Raw genomic sequence first — 25,616 nt, 5'->3', positions numbered from 1 at the left:
AAACAATTTTAATATGACATAGGATTTGATGAGCACCGCAATATTTAAAATAATGTGATACTGTGAATGACTTTGGAGCATTTCAGTTGGTGCTTTATAGAAACTAACGAGTCATACTGTTACAAGAGTGAAAAGGTGAATTTAAAGGTCTTGGGTAGCTGCATGTCTCTTTGCAAATGTCTGCATAGTGAACTCTGTTCTAAAGTGGTTTTCAGCCCGTTCAGCCTTATTTTAGAAATTAGACAGAATTGGCTTCAATTTCTTTTTAAAAGTATGATAAAAGGCCTCTCTATCTAAGCACACAATTTTTACTTGTAGTTCAGCGTTTACTGTTGTAGTCTAGATAGGGGATTACTGCCAAGCTTGTCGTTACCATCTTCATTCAAGCATCAGTGGTGAGAAGCTATCATTTGAATTCGTTAAGGATTGAGGTTGGGGGAGAATTCGGAAGTGTCAAAATACATTGGGTGGACGATTTGTTAAACTACTTCATGATCGTCTCTGTCTATTGGACAGAAGTAAAATCTGATGGAAGCTGATACTCTAATCTTGCGTTTGTGAAATTTAGAATAATGGGCATTATGCACTTTATTTAAATAATGGCCCGTAACTTCCACGCTCCCCAGCGTCAGATTTGGGGGCTACCCAAAAGATGCTCTGGGGAATCCCTTTGGGAAGTTCTCAGGTAAGAGTTTGCACGGCAATTGTCCAGAACTGCAGACTTCCTCTGGATAATTGTGCTGTGACGGGAATCATCTAAAAGTGTGGTTGGTTTAAATCACAAACTTCCACCAGGGTTATACCAATGGTTACCCAGATAAAGTTAGAAGAATTAAAACCTCTTCTAACTTCTGGGTAACTATTGTAAAGACCCAGACCGACCCCACGGGACACCGTCACACCCCTGATCTCCTCCCTCAAACCGCCCAACAGGACTCTCAACCCCCCCACCGCCCACCGCCCAACCCCCTGCACCCCTCCTGAACTCTGACACCTCACGGACCTCTGACTACTACCCACCCCTCCAGACCTCAGGACCATCACCCACCCTCCCCAACGCCCGACCTTGGACACCCCCCCCTCCATCTCCCGACAATGCCATCCCGCCTCCGGTTTTCCCATCCCCTGGACTTCTGACCTCCCCGGACTGCCCTCGGACACATCCAACCCCCAAACCCTATCCACTTACCTGAGACACTTATCTTTCCTTGGCCTGTCAATTTCCCTGGTCCTTTAAACTTACCTGCTTTACAGCAGTTAGTGCCACAAAAAAGGTGGCATAGCCTCCTTGAATACACTGGAGCTACACTTCACTGGGGCCTGCAAAGAGTCCTTTGACGTAGGCCCCACCAGCTTCAGCAAACGGAAGTGGCAACGTAATTTTCAAGACCAGGTAAGTAGGTATTTATTACTTCTAATTTCTGTGGGCCAGCCGAGGCTAGTCGGAATTTATGGCCCCATAAAGCTATCTTGGCAACATAGAAGGAATCCATTGAGAATTATGGGTAATAGACCTTGGATAAATGAGCACTCATGGAGGATGAACATGGTAGTAGCGCAATTGAGAAAATCAATATGTAGGACAATAGAGGGACAGGAGAGTTTGCTCCCTCTTTTATTCAGTTCTTGATTTTATCTACTTCATTTGAAGAGGCACAGCACATACCAGACTCTGGAGAAAGGGGGGAAAGACTCCCCACTGGACTGTTATATGCATTTGGGCAGCCAGCAGAAAATATCATGAGCAATTGATCTGGAAACAAGCTTGTTTCAATTAGCTCATTGAAACTCTGCTAATATTCTACACCCCCCATACCAAGTCCCCTGCCCCTCCCCTCACAAGCACTAACCTACATTGGCTCACAGAATGTCAGTGCTTCCAACTTAAAAGTCTCACCATCATGTTCAAAGCTCTTCATAGCCTCACATCTTGTCATCTCTATGACCTCATTCAGCCCCAGAATTCTGAGGTTTCTGCATTCTTCCAACTCCATCTTATGTGATCCTCACTCCTTTGGTAGGTTTAAGAGCAGCCATCCCTTCAGTCAACTAGAATCTAAATTCTGGAATTCCTTCCATAAAGCTCTCCATCTCTCTACCATTCTTTTGCCTTTTCAGACACTACTTAAAAGCTACCTTTTTGACCAAGCTTCTAGTCTTCCCCCCTCCTAATTCTTTTTTTGGCTCAGTATCAGTTTTTGTCTTACACTCCTGTGAAATTGCTTTGAGATGGCTTTCTAATGTCAAAATTGCTATATAAATGCAAGTTGTATTTGTTATCTTTTAAGTAGTGCGCAAAGTCAGCAGAAGAGGAGGCAGTCTGATCTACCCACCCTTTCCACCCACCTGCTCATGTCATTTATTTGAGGAGTGGGCTTTTTTTAAATGCTGTGGATGCCACATTGTGCACCCAACACTATTCACTGGTTTTTGGAGGGCAGGAAATTGTCCAACTCCCATGCTGAGCCAGATGGGAGGTCGCATCTAGATGGGGCCTTAAGCTTCTGGAGTTTGCCTGGGAGAACAGGTTAAGCACCCTGCTCCACTTGAGAAACTTCTTGGGCTATTTATTTGAGTGACCATTTGTGGTTTCTTTATGGATTGCTGATTAAGCTATTCAACATCTTGTACAACTGGACCAAGCATAAATCGAAGTGCACATTATGCTATATCAAGGTTGTGGCTAAGGTGCCTCAATTTTCAATTATAGGCTGCCAGTTTTTCAGATGAGTAACATCATTCCCTGTCTCTTCCCCCATGTGTTTTTATAAAAAAACTTTATCAACTTGTCCTCTGGCTCTTTTAATTGAACCCTGAACTGTCTGCTTCTCTAACCCTCAATGAAAATTTCTTTCAATTAAATATTGGGAAGACTGAAGCCATTGTTGTCAGACCAAACTCCAAACTCAGCTTTCAAGTTACTGACTTCATCCCTTTCTCCCTGCCTACAACCTGAGATTAAATCAGTCTGTTGGCAATTTAGGTGTCACATATGATCCCAAGTTGAGCTTTTAATCTGTTATTCAAGTTATCACTAAGACTGCCTCAGTCGCATCATCCAACTTCACCCCTATCTCAACTCATCTGCTGCTGAAACCCTCATGCCTTTGTTACCTTTAGACTTTACTACTCTCTAACTCACTCCTGTTTGGTCTCCCACATTCTACTTTCCGTGAACTGGAGGGCATCCAAAACTCTGCTGCCTGTGTCTTAACTCAAAGCAAGTTGTAGTAGTTGAAGGCATAGCTTCTCCTGTCTATCAGGCGACATGTGATGTTTTGGGAGGCTGTAATCAATGGGCCCAAAGCACGAACAATCCGGGGGTTGGGGCTTCCTTATAAGAGTCTTGATCGAGCATGTAGCACCTGAAAAGCTCTCTGTAATAAAGTTTATCTGTTTCCTGTTGAAAGCTGTCCGCTCCGCCAGGTCATTACATTTGGCGATGAGGGTAAAATAGCTCCAATGCTGTACCTTGCCTTGTTACCATGAGTACATTGAATCTTAAGAGAAAGAAAAATATACTCACCAGTTATGCCACTCCTCAGCATAATCGATCCTTATGATGCAACTATGGAAGACTGGAGCCAGTATGTAGAGCGCCTCGGATTTTATTTCGTAGCAAACGAAAGTACCACTGAGGAAAAGCAGACAGCCATCCTTTTGAATGTTTGTGGCAGTTAAACATACATTGAGTGTTTGTGGCAGTTAAACATACAATCTTATTCACAACCTGATGGCCCTGAGCGCACCTAAGTCCTACAATGAATTAGTGGACCTTGTGAAAACATACTTCCAGACGAAGCCATCCGCAATAATGCAGGGTTTTAAATTTAATTCCAGAGTTAGGGCTCCAGGAGAGTCCATCACAATCTATGTAGCGAACCTTAAGCAGTTGACAGAAAACTGCGACTTCAGAGACTCATTAAATGACATGCTGCAGGACCGATTAGTTTACATACCAACATATGAATTAGGAGCAGGAGTAGGCCACTTGGCCCTCGAGCCTGCTTCATTATTCAATAAGATCATGGCTGATATGAATGTAACCTCAACCCCACATTCTTGCCTACACCTGATAGCCTTTCACCCCTTGTTAATCAAAAATCTATCTAGCTCTGCCTTAAAAATATTCAAAGACTCTGCTTCCCCTGCCTTTTGAGGAGGAGGGTTCCAAAGACATTCCATTCTCTGAGAGAAAAATATTCTCCTCATTTCTGTCTTAAATGTCTTAAATAGTTTGTGGAGTTCAGGACGATGCCATACAGCACTGTTTACTCGCCAAGGTTGACATCAACTTTAAGCGTGTCCTAGAAATCTCCCTTGCCATGGAAAGTGCTGCAAGAGACTCGCAGGCTTTGCAACACATACAACGTGATGCTGTTCTTCATGTGGGGGGGTGGGGATTGGTTGGCAGTGGCGGGGGGTGGTGGGGGGTGATGGATCCTACCGCGAGCATGGCGCAAAAACCAGACCCATAGCATCGAAGGGAGGTGCAATGTCCGCTGTTAGAAAAATTAAAAGGCCTATAGAAGCACTTTAGCAGCGATTTCAAGATTTAGTTGTTCTAGATGTGGAGGTGACCACGGATCAGACACCTGTAAATTCAAGAAGGTAGAATGTCATTACTGTCAAGAAAGGTTACACAGTAAGGCAATGCAGGGCAAAGTCAAAACAGCCCATAAAGCAGCAAACTAACATGATTGAATTTAAAACTACAGTAGAGTCTGAAGCTGCTGCCACCGACATTTATTCCCTGTATAACGTAACTGCTGTAAAAACTGAACCTGACACTCTCACAATCCAAGTTACTCAGAAGCCATTAATAATGGAGGTGGGTATGGGTGCCTCAATTACAGTAGTGGAAGAGCACATTTTCAAATACCTTAATGAAGGTAGACAGCCAATAAACCTGGAGTGGACAGCTGCTAAATTAAGGGCATACACTGGAGAATCTATTCAGGTAAAGGGCATCGCCACAGTACAAGTGTCTTATAGGCAACAAACAGCTCAGTTGCTTATGATAATAGTGAAAGGAGAAGAACCCAGTCTTTTAGGCTGAGACTGGTTAAAGAAGATTAAGCTTTTCTGGTTTGAGATATTTCACTTGAAAACAGGAAGAGTGCCTGAACTGCTAAGGAGATATGACGTAGTATTTTGGAATGAATTAGGGAAGATAAAAGGCGTGCAGGCCAGGATACATGTGGATCCTCAAGTGACACCACGTTTCTTTAAGGCCACACCTGTGCCATATGCGTTGAACGGAGAAGGTGGATGCACAACTGTGCCAGTTAGAAAAGCTGAGCATCATTAAACCTGCCCAATTCTTGGAATGGGGCAGCACCCATAGTTCCAATGGTTAAGCTTGACCAAACATATGCATTTGGGGGGACTATAAATTGACCGTAAATAAGGCAGCAAATCTAGACAAGTGCCCCATTCCAAGGATGGATGACTTATATGCAAAGCTGGCTGGAGGCAAGTCCTATATAAATTTCGTTATGAGTCACGCCTACCAACAATTAGAACTAGATTGCACATCGAGAGAACACGTGACTATTAACATACACAAGGGTCTTTATCAGTACGCTTGCCTACTCTTTGGTGTATCTTCTGCATGTGCTATCTTCCAGAGAACAATGGAGAGCTCTTTGCAAGGACTTCCCCAAGTCGTAGTATGCTGAGATGATGTTCTGATCACAGGGTTAACCGAGCCTAAACATTTGGCCAACCTGGAGGAGGTGCTAAGAAGGTTCATGGAAGCTGGTGTATAGTTAAAGAAGGAAAAATGCACATTTTAGGTGACAGAAGTTACTTACCTGGGTCACAGGGTGGACGCCATGGGTTTGTATCCAGTAGAAGAGCAAGTTTGGGCAATAAGAGATGCACCTTACCATCCGATGTAACCGAACTCAAGTCCTTCCTGGGTATGATCAACTAGCCGCTTCTTGCCTAACTTGTCAACTGTTTTGGCACCATTACACTTGTTAAAAAAGAATCAAGAATCACCATGGTCATGGAATTCATAACAGAAAGAAGCCCTTGTGAAAGTAATGAAACTGTTGCATTCATCGTGTTTATTGGTAAACGACATCCCATCGAAATAATTGGTATGAACATGTGATGCCTCCCCTTCTGGTTTGGGAGCCGTGGTATCACACAAAATGGAAAATGGATCAGAAAGGCCCATTGGCTGTGTCTCGAGAACCCTCTCCACAGCTGAGAAGGGTTATTCCCGGCTAGAAAAGGAAGGTTTATTGATGGTGTTCGGGAGTGAAGAAATTCCACCAGTACCCACATGGACGACATTTCACCATTGTGTCGGACCATGAACCATTAATGGGTTTATTCAGAGAGAATAAAGCCATTTCGCCAATAGCATTAGCAAGAATACAATGTTGGGCTCTGATATTATTTGCGTATGAATATACTTTTATGTACCGTCCTGGCTTACACATTGCAAATGTGAATGCACTCAGTCATCTCCCGTTACCAGATAGCATTGTACATGCTCCAATTCCACAAGAAGTTTGCTATTACTGAATTTTTTGGATTCTTCGCATGTGTGTGCGAAGCAAATTAGAAAATGGACAAACAGAGATCCAATATTGTCGAAAGTCAGAGACTTTGTTTTGCAAGGATGGTCAAATTCACCTGTATCTGAAGATTTGAGACCATTCCATGCCAGAAACAGAGTTAAGCTGTCAAGATGGAATATTGTTGTGGGGATCAAGAGTTGTTGTCCCATCACAAGGTAAAAAAAAAAGGTGAAAATACTTGCACAATGCTATGTCTGGTGGCCAGGCATTGACAATGAGGTTGGAAGCATGTTCAAGCACTGTCTCCATTGTCAGCAACAACAGAAGTTGCCTGTTTCTGCTCCCCTGCTTCCATGGGGGTGGCTTGATCAACCCTGGGTCAGAGTACATATCTAATGTGTAGGACCATTCTTAGGTACCATGTTTTTATTGATCATAGATGCACATTCTAAATGGATGGATGTATATGAGGTCAGATCACCAACATCGAGCGCAACTATCGAGAAGCTGCGTCACTGTTTTAGCATACATGGCGCTGGAATCATTGTTTCTGATAACAATAAAGCCTTTACCAGCACAGAGTTTCAGAAATTCATGAATCTGAATGGAATCAGACATAATAAAACAGCCCTTTACCATCCCTCATTGAATGGTTTAACCGAGAGAGCTGTACAAACTTTCAAGTCTGGTATGAAAAGGTTATCAGAAAGTACTGTAGAACCTTGACTTACCCACTTTCTTCTCAGTTATCATACAATGCCACATTCGACTACGGGTTCAACAGCGTCTGAATTATTGATGAAATGCTGTCTACGTATACGGTTAAGCCAAATTTACAGAGGAAGGTAGAGCGGAATCAGAGTAATCAAAAATTGAGCCACAATATACACAGCAAAGCTCACACGTTCAGTGTGGGTGACATGGTATTCGTGCAGAATTTCGGAAGTGGACCTTATTGGGTTCCTGGAAAAATTATCTCAGAGACTGATCCGTTATCTTTCCAAGTACAAGTGGAAGACAGATTTGCAATGTAGCAGGCTTTTCAGTACCACAATGATGACCATTGGAATTGGTGCAGCCTTATGAGTATTGCAAGGGCAGGAATGTTGTGTAACACCTTAAAGGATATGCATCTGAGGATGTACAGTGCGCATTAGCCCAGCTCTCCCCAATAGTGCAGATACTCTCATGTCAATGGGGCATGATGCGCAGTTAGCATAGGTGATACCAGCTGGTGAGCACAGCACACATGCACAGGATTAACTCATGGGGACATTAACAGCTGCAGCCAATTCCCATTGGAGGAGTGAGGACAGGCCCAGCAATGCTCAGTACCATGTGGATGATGAGCCTCTGAGGTCATCAGCAAAGCAAGCACTTATGGTGCTGCAGCAAGAAATGTGTGGACATCCATCAGAGTTCCCAGATGCCGTTTATTCTCATGCGCACACGATGGAGGAGTCCATCCATGCCATGAGTAGTGCCATGTCTCCAACTTTATAAGTGCATGGCCTCTGGCATTGAGAAAATGGCAATCCTCATGGAGAGTCACAAGCGCCAGGCCACCGAGTGCATGTAGTAAGGTCTCCACAGTAAACTGTAAATCTTGAGCAGTGTTGAAAACTGGTTTGGCATGATGGCTCAGAGACGAGCAGATCCATTGTAAGATGGTGGGTAGCTCCTGGTAAACAGGGGAATGAAGATGGGCCTTGAAAAGGTCATGGCATGGATTGGTGAAGGTAAAGTGGTCTCTACTTGAGGTGTCCTCGCCTTTGATAGGAACCCCTCCGACCATAACTTGAACTGTGCTTACCATAAAATGATAGAGGCAGCCCCCTGCACAGGTGCAGGCGACTAAACTTGTGCTGGGCCCCTCAAGCTCTGCAAGCCAGACACCATTGGCCATAGGTATCTGATGCACCAGAGTGGCAAAGCCAGCCAGGTGCCCCCACATCAGATTTAGGGGAATACTATATAAGTAGCCAGAAGTGATTCCATAAATCACGTATTTGCACAATTGGTCTTTATTTCATGTGTGTGTGTTTAAATTGTTCAGCTCAGCATACGTTTTATGCCTTATTTCAGTGTTTCGTATGGCATTGGTAACTGTCGGGCTTGGGATGGCGTCCTCATGGGCTATGTGACATTGTAATGGTTTAGCATCGCAGGCCACCAGGGTATTCACATGGGGGTGAATGGCTCTGGTCCAGTAGCAGCATGGGGAGTCTCAGCTGGGTCTAGGGTGCATGAGTGGATTAAGGGTTTCCCTTGCATACATGTCAATGGTCCCAGCCATCAGAGCCTCCTATGTATGGCCACTGCACACATGACTTAGCTCCGCTTCCTCCCAACCTCCTCATTGGAGGAAGCAGCGTGCTTCAGAGAGTCGTCTGCCACCAGTTCTACTCCTCTCTGTTGTGCCGATTGTGCAGAAAGCAGCATACCAACACAATGCAGACAACTCTTGAGAGGCCATATAATGTCCCGCAAGTTCATCTATGCTGATGACAGCTGTTGTGCCACTCAAGTTCCATCCTTCTGCACTCTGGACCAGATCCTTAATGAAGTTGCTACAGAGTTGACATGCTACAACAATGCATCGCGTCTCACATTGAATCCCTCTAAAACCATATGCAGGGTATTCCAACTCCACAATGCCAGTGCCAAAAAGGAATTGCATATCTATACAGATAGCCAGAAACTAACACGTGATCCCAACCCAACATACTTGGGAACGTCTCTGGACAGGACTCTGTCCTTCTGGGATCATCCGAAGGAAACAGCAGCAAAGGTCAAAATAAGAAACAACCTCCTTACCAAACTTTCTGGATCTATGTGGGGCACTGCTGCCACAACACCCCGGACCTAAGCATTTGCCCTACCATACTCCACAGCAGAGTACTATGCACCTGTCTGGCAAAGGTCATCACATACACATCTTGCTGATACTCAATTGAATGTGACAATGCGCATCATAACTGGAACTCTCCACTTAACACCCTTTCCTAGCTTCTTGTCCTCAAATGTCACTCCCCCACACATCTGCTGTTCACCCACCTACTACCTGCCTCTCAACTCTGCACCCCGTATGGAGCACTCTTCCTGAGCAAGATCTGCCAGCAGACATATTTGGATCAAGGAATAGGAAACACGGGAAGTCTCTAACAGGTTCCTTGTGACACACCCCAGCTGTTGAATGGCAGGCTTTGAACTACCAAGGCAAGAGTGGTCCTTGCTAAACAGGTTCAGAGCAGGCCAGGGCCCCTGTGCAGCCAACTCCATCACCGGGGCCTCAGTACAATGCACGTGTGGAAAGTCTCAAACAATGCTGCACATTACTGAGGGGTGTCTCATCCACAGACTAAGTGGCAGGCTGATCACCTTAAACTTGGCAAATGACGAGACTATCGCTTGGCTTAAGGATTTACGTTCGCTAAATAAATAGACCACTGAAGGAGCCGTCTAAACATCTGAAGTGCATTTTCAGAAGGCCAATTGCCTGCTCAGTGGTCATCTTTTTAGTTAGATAGCTGTGGTTGAATGTTTCTTTTGCCCAGTGTTGGGGTTCTGCATTGGTCTGATCTGCCCTCAGTGGATACCCCTTGTCACTCAGGATCCATTCATGAAGGCTTCTGGTAGACTGAACAGTTGAGGCACCTTAGACAGTCTCAGAATAAAAGAGTAATGGCAGCTTCCTGGGAACCTCGTGCACACTTGCAGGATCCTTTTATGATGGTCACATGGAATCTGTTGATGAAAGCACCTGGCTGCTCTGAGGAAGCCTTGGTGGCCACATGTGTGCAGTATTTGACTTCCCAGACCTGAGAGAATGTTACCATGGTGCTGAAGTTGGCCGCCCTCTCGGTCAGACTTGCATTATTGGTTCGCAACCTTATGTAGCCCCTTGGCCTTGTGAACAAGGTATCTGTCACCTGTCTGACACAATGATGGGCTGCAAATGACAAGATCTGACAAATATCCCCAACCGATCCGTGCAATGATCCTGTAGTGAAAAAGTTAAGCGTCATGCTCGCCCATCACAATGAGCGCCCACCTCATCCTGGTGACCTCAACTCCTCCAGCATGCTACATAGGTCAGCGATTTATCTGCCTTGATAAATGGCACTCTACAGGAACACTGCTCCAACAGACCCATGAAGCTGACCATTTTGCCCTAGGTTGTGCCTTCTTCAGGCACCTGACTGCCTCACTGCCACTATGAGCCCTGCAAGTACCTATGTCGGCAGAGCATCATGCTCCTCTGGCCGCTACAGCCCTTCCCATGTGACTGCTGAAGTTCCTGTCTCTCACACTCCCTTTGATTGGAGCCTTTAACCCTCAAGGGATGTCAACCCCCTGGGATTTTATATCAGTGCAAAGGAAAAACCGCCTTGTATCAACACAGTATGTGCATCATAATTGTCCAATTGTATTGAATTTGAGAACTGAGTTCATACTGTAGGTCTTCTAACTTGGCGGGGGGGGAAGAAAATTAATGAAGATATGCACTTGACTGTGCACTTGACAAAAAACTGAACTGGACTAGCCACATAAATGCTGTGGCTAGAAGAGCAGGCCAGAGGCTGGGAATTCTGTGGTGCGTTACTGATCTGACACCCCAAGACTTATCTACCATCTACAAGGCACAAGTCCGATATGTGATGGAATACTCTCCACTTGCCTGGATGAGTGTGGCTCCAACAACACTGAAGAAGCTCAACAAAATCTAGGACAAAGCAGCCTGTTTGATTGGTAGTTGATTCAGTACTTTAAACATTTGCTCCCTCTACTGCTGGCGCACAGTGACTTGGAACTGTATCGCTGTTCATTCACTGTTGCTGGGTCAAAATCCTGGAACTCCTTCCTAACAGCACTGTGGGTATACTTACACCAGATGGACTGGAGAAGTTCAAGACCACAGCTCACCATCATCTTCTCAAGAGCAATTAGGGATGAGCAACAAATGTTGGCCTTGCCAGCGATGCTGATATCCCATGAAAGAATAATAATCGAAAAGAAGTTGAGACCCTGTAAATCAGGTTTAGAGGCTGTCTGTCGCACTCCAGTATTGGGCCAACCTGCTTCCTGAGAGTGGGTTGTCTGCCCACTCCTTTGCCCTACCTCCATTAAAGCTGGTATCGAGTGGAAGTTTAACATCTCATGCAATCAAAACCCACCCTTTTTTGGCAGACAGGTGGGGTTATGATTCAGTCCATTGAAAAATGAATGAAAATGCATAATTTTTAATATTAAAGAAAACATTTTTCCAGAGGAGCATGCACCCCCTGGGAAGTTTTGTCACTTGGGGCCTATTTAAAGGAGTACTTCTGATTTAATATTTTTTTACTTGCAGTCCAATCATTAACTTCATTGCTTGGATTTAGGATCTAAAGTATTGAAGAATCCATTGAGGAAGATTATGTTTGTAATTTATTGTAAATATTTAATATCTGATGAATTGATTGACTTAATTTGTGATCTTGGTCACATTTAGGTTAGGCCTTCTGCATCATGGCTTTTTTAACTCAGTAGAGACTTGCCTTTGGTAACCTGCATGAATCCAGTGTAAAGGTAAAGATATTGAACTTTTCCATGTTGGTACTAAAATACCTTTGCATTTACCAGAGGCACATAATGTGAAACAAACATGTTGGAAATTAAAATGGAGTGGGAACACAGCAAAGTGAGGAAGAAAGTTATTCAACTGTGTAGCCTAATTTTTAACATAGAGGAGTTGAGGCAAAACAGGTTACAGAAAGAGTTCAAACTGGATGGGAACAGAGCTTCAGTTGAATGTTGAAAAAGGCATGGATGAGGGTTCCAGCAACAGGTGAACCAAGGCAGGGATGGAGTTGGGTAACACTGCAGAGGTGAAATAGGCCATCATAATGACAGTGTGAATATGTGATTGGAAACTCATGGTCAGCGACAATACTAAGGTTTTGAACAGCCTAGTTCAGCCTCAGACATTTGTCAGGGAGAGGGATGGAGTTGGTGGCTAGAGAATGGATTTTGTGGTTGGTACCAATTATAATGGATTTAGTCTCCCCAATATTTAGTTGGAGAAAATTTCTGCTTGGTCAAGCAGACAGTGGAGGAATTGAGAGGTGGTGGAGCGGTAGAACTGGTTGTCATCAGCACACATGTAAAAACTAATGCAACATTTTTGGAGGATATCACTGACGATAGAATGTAGATGAAAAATGGAGTAGGGGTGCAAGGATCGATTCTCAGGAGACACCAGAGGCAATGGTTAGGTGATTCTTTAGCTAGAACTAGAACAGCCCCGGACAGCTGGACAATGGAAGAGAGGCGTTGGTGGAGGATGGCTTGGTCAACCATGTCAAAGACTGCAGATGGGCCGAGAAGGTTGAGGAGGGATAGTTTACCACTATCACGGTCACATAAGATGTCATTTGTGACTTTGCTGAGAGCTGTTTTGGGAATGGGGCAGAAATCTGATTTGGAGGGATTCAAAAATGGAATTTCATAACAGTTGGGAATGGATTTAGTAGGTGACCACACATTCAACGACTCTGGAGAGGAAAGGGCAGCTGGAGATGGGTGGTCATTTCATCATCAGGAAGAATCAAGGGACTGTGAGTGGGGAGCATCAAGGAAAACTGGCTTATTAATTGAAGAGAGAGGAAAGATGAGAAATTGGAAAGTGAGAGTGGGGAAGGAATAGGAAGAGTACTAGTGCACTCGATGTTGAATGGGATCTGGGTGGAGCAGGCCATCCAGCCATTCCGAACTGAGGGAGGATTGAATTTCTATAAGGAGGGGAAGTGGAAGGTTGCTAGAGTGAGCTGGGAAGATAATGCATGCAAACATAAACTGGGGAGAGGGAACAGAGTGGGAGAAAAGGAGGAAGAATAAGCTAACATGAAGCTGGGGGAGGAAGAGAAAAATAAGTGTTCTCATGAATACTGCAGAGAGGAGAGAATGGAGCCTGTATAAACTAGAGGAAGAGGAATACCAGAGTAAACTGGGGATGAGGCGTGAAGAGTGGATCCATGAACTAGGAAGGGAGAGGGATTAATAAACAATTTAAAATTCAATAAACTAATTAATCACATGTAGTAACGTAAATTATCAATACAATTGCCAATTAATTTCTTGGCAAGAAATGAGAGAAAATGCCGCAATTTCTGTTGGAAACTTGTGTGACTTTCCAGGAACCTTGATCTTTGGCTCCCCTTCTTTAGAAGCTTAGCATCAATCGTAATGCATAGCAAAAAATGCAGATGTTGAAAATCTGAAATTAAAAGCAGAAAATGCTAGAAATACTCAGGAGGCATGGAGAGAGGAATGGAGTTAAAGTTTTAGGTCACTGACCTTTTATCAGAACTGGGAAAAGTTAGAGATGTAATAGAGTTTAAGCAGTACAGGGGCAGTGAGTTGCGGGGTGTAGAAAGAACAAAAGGGAAAGTCTGTGATAGGGTGGAAGGCAGGTGAGATTAATTGGCAAAAGCGTACATGGCGCAAGGCAAAAGGGAGTGGAGTGGTAATGAGGCAAGTAAAAAACCACAAGAAGGGCCTAGAGGAGGTCTGAATGGCAGGATCCTGAACAACTTTTTGCCCGAAAGCGCAAAAAAGCCTCAAATTGTGAAAAGAAAAAAATGGGTGCAGAGATTCTAATCGGAAATTGTTAATCTCTACATTTAGTCCGGAAGGCTGTAAAGTACCTAATTGAACACTAAGGTATTGCTCTCCCAGTTTATATCGAGCTTCATTAGAACACTGGGAAGCTGATGACGGAAAGGACAGAGAGGTCAGGGTCGGGTTGGAGCTGAGAATTAAAATTTCAGATCATAACCTCTGCCCCCATTTTTTCAGTTTTCTTTCCTTGTTTTGTATTGTTTTTTTCCTGCCTTCCATCCTATCACAGACCCTCCCTTTTGTTCTTTTCCCTCCTCACTCCTTTCATTACCTCTGTACTTGTTTAAAGCCTATTGCATCTCTAGTTTTTCCCAATTCTGATGAGAGATTATCTACTTAAAATGTTAACTCGCTCTCTCTCCACAAATACTACCTGACCTGCTGAGTATTTCCAGAATTTTCTGGTTTTATACCATTATCCTGTTGTGATTGCAAGCTAATATCCCATCTTTAACTCTTCCTTTTTCTGATGACCCTGAATGTGTCATTGTCAGCCAACTCTGAACCTACTTCTTCCTCATTCCCTGTTTGAGTTCCTCCAGTTTGATTTTGCCCATGGCAAAAATGAGTAGCCCAGATCTAGCAGCAGTAATTATGCCAATGATAAATTATGAGTCATAAGGCATTGGGAAAGGCGGCGGCATAGTGGCAATGTCACTGGACTAGTAATTAAGGGATAAAAATAAAAAAACTGCAGATGCTGGAAATCCAAAACAAAAACAGAATTACCTGGAAAAACTCAGCAGGTCTGGCAGCATCGGCGGAGAAGAAAAGAGTTGACGTTTCGAGTCCTCACGACCCTTCGACAGAACTTAAGTTCTGTCGAAGGGTCATGATGACGTTTCGAGTCCTCACGACCCTTCGACAGAACTTAAGTTCTGTCGAAGGGTCATGAGGACTCGAAACGTCAACTCTTTTCTTCTCCGCCGATGCTGCCAGACCTGCTGAGTTTTTCCAGGTAATTCTGTTTTTGTTTTAGTAATTAAGGGGTCCAGGCTAATGCTTTGGGGGCATGGGTTCAAATCCCATAGCTGGTGGAAATTGAATTCAATTAATAACTCTGGAATTAAAAGCTAGTCTAATGGTAACCATGAAACAATCGTCAATTGTCGTAAAAGCCCATGTGGTTCACTCATGTTTGGACCTGGTCTGCCCTACATGTGACTCTTAAATATCCCATGCAATGGCCTAGGAAAGCACTCTGTTGTATCAAACACTAAAAAGTCTTAAAGGAATGAAACCAAATGGACTCTCTGGCATCAACCTCGGCACTGGAAATGACAATGAGACACCCAGCCCTGTTGACCCTGCAAAGTTCTCCTTAGCAGCATCTGGGGACTTGTGCCAAAATTGGGCGAGCTGTCCCACAGACTAGTCAAGCAACAGCCTGACATAGACAGTTTCCCTAGAAATTCTCAACATTGATTCTGGACACCAAGAGGTATGGCATCAAGGAAACCTCCTGTTGTTTACCACCTACTGCCCCCACTACCACCCACCCACTCAGCTGATGAATCAATACTCCTCCATGTTGAACACCAGTTGGAAGAAGCACTGAGGCTGGTAAGGGCACAGAATGTACCCTTCTTCAATGTTCATCACCAAGAGTGGCTCAGTAGCACCACTACTGACTAAGCTAGCTGAGTCCGGAAGGACATAGCTGCTAGACCAGGTTTGCGAGTGGTGAGGGAACCAACAAGAGGGAAAAGCCTGACATAGACATACGCACATACATCCTCATCCTCACCAATCTACCCGTTGCAGATGCACCTGCCCATCACAGTTTTGGTAGGAGTGACTGGGGCACAGTTCTTGTGGCGATGAAGTCTCACCTTCATATTGCATGATGTACATTTAGCACTACCACCATGCTAACTGGGATAGATTTCAAACAGATCTAGCAAGTCAAAACTGGGCACCCATGAGGCACAGTGGGCCATCAACAGCAGCAGAAATGTATTCAACCGCTATCTGTAGCCTCATGGCTTGGCATATCCCCCACTCTACCATTACCATCAAGCTGGGGGATCAACCCTGGGTTCACTGAAGAGTGCAGGAGGGCTTGCCAGGAGAAGCACCAGGCATACCTAAAAATGAGGTGTCAACTCATTTATGAAGCAACACACTTACATGCCAAATAGTGGAAGCAGCATGCGACAATCAGAGCTAAGCGATCCATAAGACATAGGAGCAGAAATTAGGCCATTTGGTCCATTGAGTCTGCTCCGCCATTCAAGGTCATGGCTGATAAGTTTCTCAACCCCATTCTCCCGTCTTCTCCCTGTAACCTTTGATCCCCTTACCAGTCAAGAACCCATCTATCTCGGTCTTAAATACACTCAATGACCTGGCCTCCACAGCCTTCTGTGGTAATGAATTCCATAAATTCACCACTCTCTGGCTAAAGAAGTTTCTCCTCACCTCTGTTCTAAAAAGGTATTCCCTTTACTCTGAGGCTGTGCCCTCGGGTCCTAGTCTCTTCTACTAATGGAAACATCTTCCCCTCGTCCACTCTATCTAGGCCTTTTAGTATTCTGTAAGTTTCAATCAGATCCCCCCTCATCCTTCTAAACTCCATCGTGTCTAGACCCAGAGTCCTCAAACATTCCTCATATGTTAAGCCTTTCAATCCTGGGATTGTTCTTGTGAACCTCCTCTGGACCCTTTCCATGGCCAGAACATCCTTCCTGAGATACGGGGCCCAAAATTGCTCACAATTTTCTAAATGTGGTCTGACCAGAGCCTTATAAAGCCTCAGCAGCACATCCCTGCTTTTATATTATAGTCCTCTCGAAATAAATGCCAACATTGCATTTGCCTTCCTAACTACCAACTCAACCTGCAAGTTAACCTTAAGAGGATCCTGGACTAGGACTCCCAAGTCACTTTGCACTCCAGATTTCTGAATTCTCTCCCCATTTAGAAAATAATCTATGCCTCTATTCTTCCTACCAAAGTGCATGCCCTCACACTTGCCCACGTTGTAATCCATCTGCCACTTCTTTGCCCATTCTCCTAACCTGTCCAAATTCTTCTGCAGCCTCCCCGCCTCCTCAATACTACCTGTCCCTCCACCTAACTTTGTATCATCTGCAAATTTAGCCAGGATGCCCTCAGTTCCATCATCTAGATCATTAATATATAAAGTGAAAAGTTGTGGTCCCAACACTGACCCCTGTGGAACTCCACTAGTCACTGGCCGCCATCCTGAGGAGGACCCACTTATCCCTACTCTCTGCCTCCTGCCAGACAGCCAATCTTCTATCCATGCTAGTACCTTGCCTCTAACACCATGGGCTCTTATCTTACTGAGCAGCCTCCTGTGCGGCACCTTGTCAAAGGCCTTCTGGAAGTCCAAGTAGATAACATCCATTGGCTCTTCTTTGTCTAACCTGCTTGTTACCTCCTCAAAGAATTCTAACAGATTTGTTAGGCATGACCTCCCCTTGATGAAACCATGCTGACTTTGCACTATTTTACCATGCACTTCCAAATATTCTGAAATCTCATTCTTAATAATGGACTCTAAAATCTTACCAATGACCGAGGTCAGGCTAATCAGCCTGTAATTTCCCATCTTTTGCCTCACTCCCTTCTTAAATGGGGGGTGGGGGGGGGTTACATTAGCAATTTTCCAGTCCACTGGGACCCTCCCTGACTCGAGTGATTCCTGAAAGATCACCACGAACGCCTCCACTATCTCTTCAGCTATGTCCTTCAGAACTCGGGGGTCTAATCTATCTGGTCCAGGCGATTTATCCACCTTCAGACCTTTCAGTTTTCCTAGCACCTTCTCCTTGGTAATGGTCACCATACTCAGCTTGCCCCCTTGAACTTTGGGGATGTTACTCGTGTCTTCCACCGTGAAGACTGACGCAAAGTACCTATTCAGTTCCTCCTCCATTTCTTTGTTCCCCGCTATGACTTCTCCAGTGTCATTTTCCAGTGGCCCACTTTTGCCTCTCTCTTACCCTTTATATATCTAAAAAAACTCTTGCAATCTTCTTTTATATTACTGGCTAGTTTACCCTCATAATTAATCTTCACCATCTTTATTTCTTTTTTAGTTGTCCTCTGTTGCTCTTTGTAGGTTTCCCAATCCCCTGGTTTCCCACTGCTTTTTGCCGCTTTGTATGCTTTCTCTTTATGCTGTCCCTGACTTCCCTTGTCAGCCATGGTTGCCTCATCCTCCCCTCAGCATGCTTCTTCTTCCTAGGGATGAATTTTTGCTGTGTCTCCCAAATTATTCCCAGAAACTCCTGCCATTGCTGTTCCACTGTCTTTCCTGCTAGGCTCATCTCCCAGTCAATTCTGGCCAACTCCTCCCTCATGCCTCTGTAGTTGCCTTAATTCAACTGTAATACAGTTACATCTGATTTCAGCTTTTTCCTCTCAAATTGCAGGGTAAATTCTAGCATATTATGGTCACTACCTCCTAAGGGTTCCTTCACCTTAAGCTCCCTTATCAAATCTGCCTCATTATACATCACTAAATCTAGAATTGCCTGTTCCCTAGTGGGCTTCACCACAAGCTGCTCCAAAAAGCCATCTCGTAGACATTCCACAAATTCCTTTTCTTGGGATCCACTACCAACCTGATTTTCCCAGCCTACCTGCATTTTGAAATCCCCCATGATCACTGTAACCTTGCCTTTCTTACATGCCTTTTCTATCTCTTGGTATATCTTGTGCCCCAGATCCTGACTACTGTTTGGAGGCCTGTACATAACTCACGTTATGGTTTTTTTTACCTTTGTGGTTCCTCAACTCTATCCACACAGATTCTACTTCATCTGACCCTACGTCATTTCTTGCTATCGATTTAATTTAATTTCTTACTAATAAAGCAACCCCACCCCCTCTGCCAACCTGCCTATCTTTTCGATAGGATGGTTCCAAAAACAAGGGATCAGATCTAAGGTCTGCAGTCCTGGCAGACCCAGTCATGAATGGTGGTGAACAAGTAAACAACTAACCGAAGGAGCAGCTTCCACAAATACCCCACCCTCAATGATGGGGGAACCCAGCTGTGCAAAAGACAAGGCTGATGTATTTGTAACCATCTTCAGCCAGAAGTGCCGAGTGGATGACCCTGGGGCTACCATTGACCAGAAACTGAACTGGACCAGCCATATAAACATTGTGGCTACAAGAGCAGGTCAGAGGCTAGGAATCCTGCGGCGCGTATCTCTCCAAAGCCTATCCACCATTAACAAGGCACAAGTCAGGAGTGTGATGGAATACTCTCCACTTGCCTGGATGTATTCAGCTACAACAACACTCAAGCTCCACACCATGCAGGACAAAGCAGCTGGCTTGAGTTGCACCCCATCCACCACTTCAAGCATTCATTCCCTCCACCAGCGATGCACAGTGGCAGCAGCATGTACTATCTACAGGATGCATTGCAGCAACTATCAAAAGCTCCTTCAACAGCGCCTTCCAAATCTGCGACCTCTACCACAAGGACAGCAGATGCATAGGAACACCACCACCTGCAAGTTCCCCTCCAAGCTATGCATCATTCTGACTTTGAGCGATATCATTGTACCCTCGCTGGGTCAAAATCCTAGTATTCTTTCTAACAGCACTGTGGATGCACCTACACCATATGGAGTGCAGCATTTCAAGAAGGCAACTCACCACCAACTTATCAAGTGCAATTAGGGTTGGGCAAAACAATGCTGGCCTACAGTGACGCCCACATCCTGTATGTTATGGCACAGCGGATGGTAAATGCTGAACTGCTCAAATCCCAGAGGGAAACTTGAAACAGCTGCCATAACTGTTTTGCAATGTGTATTTTTATTTTGAGATGGGTGCCTTGAAGTTAGTAGTAATAAGTCCACCAAAACAAAATTAAACATTTATTAATAAAAGAAATTATTTTAAGCACAAACATAGATCTACAAATTACTACTACTACTATGATAACTCCTAAATCCCCTAAATAATCTAGCGCCCAGTTACACTTCTGTTAAGGCAACAGTAAAACAACATAGATTTCAACAGACCCAAGCAAAGCACACAATACCTTGGACAGTGATATCCAAAGTGAATTCTCTCAGCTTTGATTCCTGGAGACAGCGACTTGGTACGTAGAGGCTGGAGGCTTTTCACACTTGTTGCCGCCTTCTTACATGTAACCGTATATAGGTTTCTTCCTTTTTATTGTAAATTCTATTGTCCTAATATGTCTTTGCAACTTTACCTTTTCCTAATATAAATCTTTCATAGCACTAATATTTATCAGTAATCTTTGGGAAAAATAAACACACTGTTTGGCTTAGCCTCTTATGGCTATGTGTTACACCTTACCATCTCTTTGAAATTTAATACTCTGGTTCATCTAAAAATGCAAATTTTCTTCACATCGCACATTCTAAAACTTCAGCTATGTTTACATATTTAGCATTTCAAACCAAGTTTCCCCTCTCGATACATCAAAGCACCCAGATCAGCTGTCCATAATTCAATTAAAACCCACGCACACCTACAACAGAGAAACTAATCCAAACTCCACTATTATCTTATCTTTACAATAAATTACAATAATATGAAAATTATTATATTTTCATTACAATGTCAAATAGTAAAAAATGGAGTGTACATGAGCATGTAGCCCTTTGAGGTTGTGATGGTGGCTGTTGTAACTTGGGAAGCATGACAGTAAAGACATCTTGGATCTGGTGAAGTCAAGAGAGCTGAAGGTGGAGTTCAGAGATGACATGTCATGGCACATGAGAGTTGTAAGTTAGGGTACTTGTAAATAAGTGGTTACTATTGAAAACTACTACGTTAATTGTTGAGAAATTCTCACAGTCAAATTCTTTTCTGAACTTTTTTTTAGTTGTTATCCAAGACTCTTTTATGTCTAGGTGCATTATTTCTTTTACATTGTTCATTAAAAATAGGGCTTTTAGGCAGCAAGGAGGGACAATTCAATCCATAATTTAGTGGACCAGCAGCAGCTCACCCTTCAGCTTCCCTGCTGGCTCAGGTGGGATTAGACATTGTGCAATGTGGTAATGATCCAAGCTGACCAGGAGTAGCCCATGTTCTACATTGGTTCTTATGTCTCTACTCGGTCAGCTGTTGTGAAATAGACCAGCTGTAGGGATACGCTACTCTTCCTCATGTCTCATCTGTTCTTATTTCCCATTTTTCCTCCAGGTTTCTGCCAATTCCAGTGCCAGAACCTAGAGGTGAAGAGCAGTGGTCAGAACGTGAGTACAGAATGTTGTTTTGCTGATTTCTGCTGTGATTTTTGTTTTGTTGTACTTACAAATTCCTCACTTTTTGAAATGTTAGCTCCTTTTTTCTGTGATTTCCTTTAATTAAGTAGCCCTGCTATCAATACAATAAATGACGTGCTTCCATGTTTTGTTCAATGTCTCTGTTGGCTACCTGCAAGGTGAACAAAATGCCCCAGCAGGGTTAGTTGTCCTTCCAAGTATCTCTCCCTTTGTGATGAAGCAATTGACCTTGCCTAAACAATGCAAATTGAGAGCTTGGTGATGTGGGAGGTCATAAGCACAAATTTGCATCCAACCATATTGCACTTTGGAGAAGCTTGCCTGTTTTTCTGGGCCTCTCTATGGAACGATTCTTGTTTTAAATTGCTTCAGTGAGCCTCTGTAGCTATCCAACAGGTTCACGTGGCAGAGTAATACTGTGTGTAACACTTGAGTGAGTTAAAATTCCATCAAGGCCCATGTATGGCTTGGGACTCCAATTTGCAATTATTTATGAGGCTGTCATTGGCGTCCAGCAGGTGCACCATTTAAAACCATTTAAAACCAAAACTAGTGGCTTTAAAATTGCAGATTGACTGCAGCAGAGCAGAAAGTGGGGCCATTCCATGTAGCTGCTCCCTGGTTTTGTTCTCGCTGGCTGGGGAGATTAATATCATTTGAATATGTCTGAGTTCTGTTATAATCCCTATACAGACTGATAACTTTTTAAAAGATATATGAATTTCCCAGTGAACAACTCAAAGGATCACACAAGATTTCACATTTTAAGACTTCTCCTGTAACAAATAAACTAAAATCAACAGCAACTAAACATTAGTTAGTAAGCAACTTATACACTAAACTACAGAACGGTTCCCCCCACCTCCCCTTAACTTCCTAACACAACAGGAAACCATGCTGTGTTTATATGTTATACTGTACTCTCTGTAGCCATATAATCTTAAGTTTAAAATTCAACTCCTCCTGGCATTAACAGGATCCCTTCTCCCTACTTCAAGGTGAACCTTCCAGAGTCCTTTTAAATAAAATCCTTTTCACTCAACTCTTTGAACGTAATCAAATGGACTCCACATGGCAAGGTTCCCCTTGGCAATTCTGTAGTCTCTTAACTTGTCACAATCCTTGTTTCCTTGAACATGGGTTCCTTCCTCACCAGGCCTTCTCCTGGTGATTAAACTAAAAGCGGTTCTTTTCTTCAGCTTAGCATAGCAGTGCCTGTGGTGGGTCTACTTTCTCCAAATCCTTCGGGGTTTCTGCCTCTGAAAGTCTGAGAGTAAGTGGTAGTCAGATCAGTTCCCTTTTCCTTTATGCCTAGGTGTTCCGGCTCCCATCTGACTTTGAATAAGTTTTGACTGAGGCCCCCTTCCCCATGGCAACCAGGTCACAAGGGCTTATCCCCGGCAGAGCTCAGCACAAGTTCACACCATTTCCCCCCCGTTCCAGGGCTTTCTGATTTACCTTAAATTAAAAGAGACAATTTAAAACCTGTCTTATCAAGTTTAGCGGTAATAACACCGCCCCCTAAAAACTGAAGAAGTATTGCCATTAACATTATCAAAATGTAACAGTGTAAACACTTTAACCACTAATTTATTGCATACAATTTTGGTAATATTCTTTCTATTTCTGTCACATTTCACTATTAAACATTTTGTCTTGGCAAATTAATAATACTTAACCTGACCAACCAACTGCATGTGACAGCTAGGATTTAAATTCAGTTTGCAGGAATTCTTAGAGTTGGAACTCTCTTGCAAGCAAGAGTTTACTTTACTACTGATGCTTCGCTTTCTGTCACCTGTTGCAGAGGTTCCCTTTTTTCATTCTGCCTATTTTTTTTACAGCTTTTCCACATCCAGGGTTAGAAAATTGTATACTTGGTTTTATCTGGTTAACTTTGACAAGAACAACATTGTTGATTTCTGACAATCCCTCTGGATTTCTGGTACTGGCAGGTGTGATTTGTCAACCAAGAAAAGATCCTCTGGCATAATGCTTCTTACCCTTTCGATTCACTAACTTCCTTTGTTGTTCAAAACTTCCTTTTGTTGTTTCTTTGTTGACCTTTTAACACAGTCTTTGAACCACTTGTTTAGATTTTAACTCCTGACCTCCATTCTGTCCCATGTCTACAGGTTTTTTAATGTCCGTAAAGTCTGGAAAGATAATCTGAACCAGCCACTTGTCTGAATTGTCGTTGTCTTGTGTAAATTCAGGATCGTTTTGTTTGTTTTTGTGACTTAATCCATTTTAGTGTTCCAGGAAAGGCAGTATGACATGGCCTCCTTTTGTGCAAGCAGTTCATTTTTGCTATCCTCTCAATGAAATCAAAATTCTTTTCATTATCAGACCTCTTATCTTTCTAATTTTTGTGTGGGTTTGCAAACAATAGCTTACTGCTAACAAGCTTGAGACAATTCCCCATCCCGCCTCTGTTAAAACTGGACGTGGGCAGGTTTGAAGTTTGAGGCAGGTTGGGTTCATGTTTTAAAGTTCATTTTACATTTTGCAATCCCAAGGTGACCCATTGTTGGGACTTAAAATTATCTGCTTCATGTTTGTAAGAGCTGATATTGCAGTTATATTCTAAGTCAGGTGTTCCAAAACCATGGGTTGTGACCCTCAGTGGGATCACAGGATGAGGGGTTGTGAGCTCCCCCTCCTCCAAGGCAGCAATGATCATTGTGGAGACAAAACTAGGCCCTAATGCAGCTCTTGCAATGGACCACTTTGATAGCACACCCAGATTTGTAGTTCTTTGTGGTGAGAATCTGCTGTTTATTGCAAAATTTGCTGGAGCCGGCCTCCATTTTTGCTGCATTGAGTTTGATCCTGTGGTATTCACTAGGTGGCCCTTAGGCTACTTGCCTTCTCAGTGGCCTGCTTGCCGTTTCCGTTATGCTTAGTGCCTCCTTCCCTGACCCTCCCAGTTGCTGCCTCTCCCTTGTTTGATTTCTTCTGTCCTGCTGTCACTCGCCTGAGCCCTTGCTTGTGGAGAGGTTCGGGAGAGGGAAGCAGCGACTGAGAAGGTTGGGGAGCAAGGTGGCAAATGGGAGAATTGGGTAGCGGGAACAAAGTGGTGACTGGGGGGATTGGGGAAGGAAATGGCAAGTGGGAGAATTGGGAAGAGGGAGAGGTGTTGAATCGGGAGAGGCGGCGAACTGGAGGCAGGAAGCGGCAAGCAAGAGTTAAGTTGAAAGAATTAGTAAGTTGAGAGTTAGTAAATTATTAAGTGGTGTTAAGTTAGTAAGAGGATTTTTGGGCTAGTTAGGTTCAACCAGGCAATAAGTTTTTAATGTAAAAAATTATAGGTCAAGACCATAACTCACCTTTCTTCCATGTTTTCTTATGGGAAAATGATTTTCATATAAGCACGCCATCTTTTAGGAACACGTTAGGAGTACTAAATAAGGGTACATAGTAAAGAAGTTATGCTTCTTTGTTGAAACTTTGTTAGATCACTTTAGGTGTACTGTATAGCTAATGTTTTTTTTCTTTTATAATAATTGTTTATACTTTATTTACCAAGATACCGTTCTGAACAAATAAATTCTAATGAATCTATAATTCTGCTTGTGGCACAATTAAAATTTTCTGATATCCCAGTTGGCTATCGTTTTTCTAGTGAATACCATTGGTTTGACTGCTCAGTGTGTCTGGGGGTGGTTTATATTATTGTTCTTGTAGTCTTAAGAAGAAAAAGCACGTTGGTGGAGTTTGTTACAACATCAGATATCAGCTTTAAGTTACTGAATAACTAAGGGGCTTCAATATCGTGAAGAGGACAAAGGAATATTTTCGTGGTTGCTGGGGATCAATCTCCACCCCACCCCTCCCCCGCATCCCCAACCCCTGCTCTCACAACTCTTTCCTTCTGCACTGCTCTCACAACACCTCTTTCTTCCCCAGCACCCCCTGCTGTCACTCTGGGGTCATACAATTTAAAAGCATTAAAATGGGGGTCACAGTAGGAAAAATTTCGGAAGCACTGTTCTAAGAGGTTGAATATGTTTGTCATTATAAGCATTTTGCCTTGTCAATCATTGTTGGAAATGTTCTCTTTAAATATGCTGGCTACTACGTTATGTAATGTTCTCAGCATTGCATAGCTGGTGGTTAGCATTTCTTTAAAAGAAATGAGGTAGTAACCCAAACCTACACA

General features: G+C 43.5%; 1 protein-coding gene across 1 annotated transcript in view; it reads left to right on the top strand.

The window, feature by feature from the left end:
* The window catches only part of rfx3 (regulatory factor X, 3 (influences HLA class II expression)), a 466,745-nt gene that overhangs the window by 117,813 nt on the left and 323,316 nt on the right, over positions 1–25,616 (top strand). Inside the window, exon 5 of the mRNA XM_041185706.1 lies at positions 21,372–21,424. Coding sequence (XP_041041640.1) covers positions 21,372–21,424 — 53 coding nt within the window. The remainder of the gene's footprint in view (positions 1–21,371; positions 21,425–25,616) is intronic.

This window comes from Carcharodon carcharias, chromosome 4 (genome assembly GCF_017639515.1).
Source record: "Carcharodon carcharias isolate sCarCar2 chromosome 4, sCarCar2.pri, whole genome shotgun sequence".
Classification (NCBI taxonomy): Eukaryota; Metazoa; Chordata; class Chondrichthyes; order Lamniformes; family Lamnidae; genus Carcharodon; species Carcharodon carcharias.
This window is presented reverse-complemented; position numbering and strand designations above follow the sequence as displayed.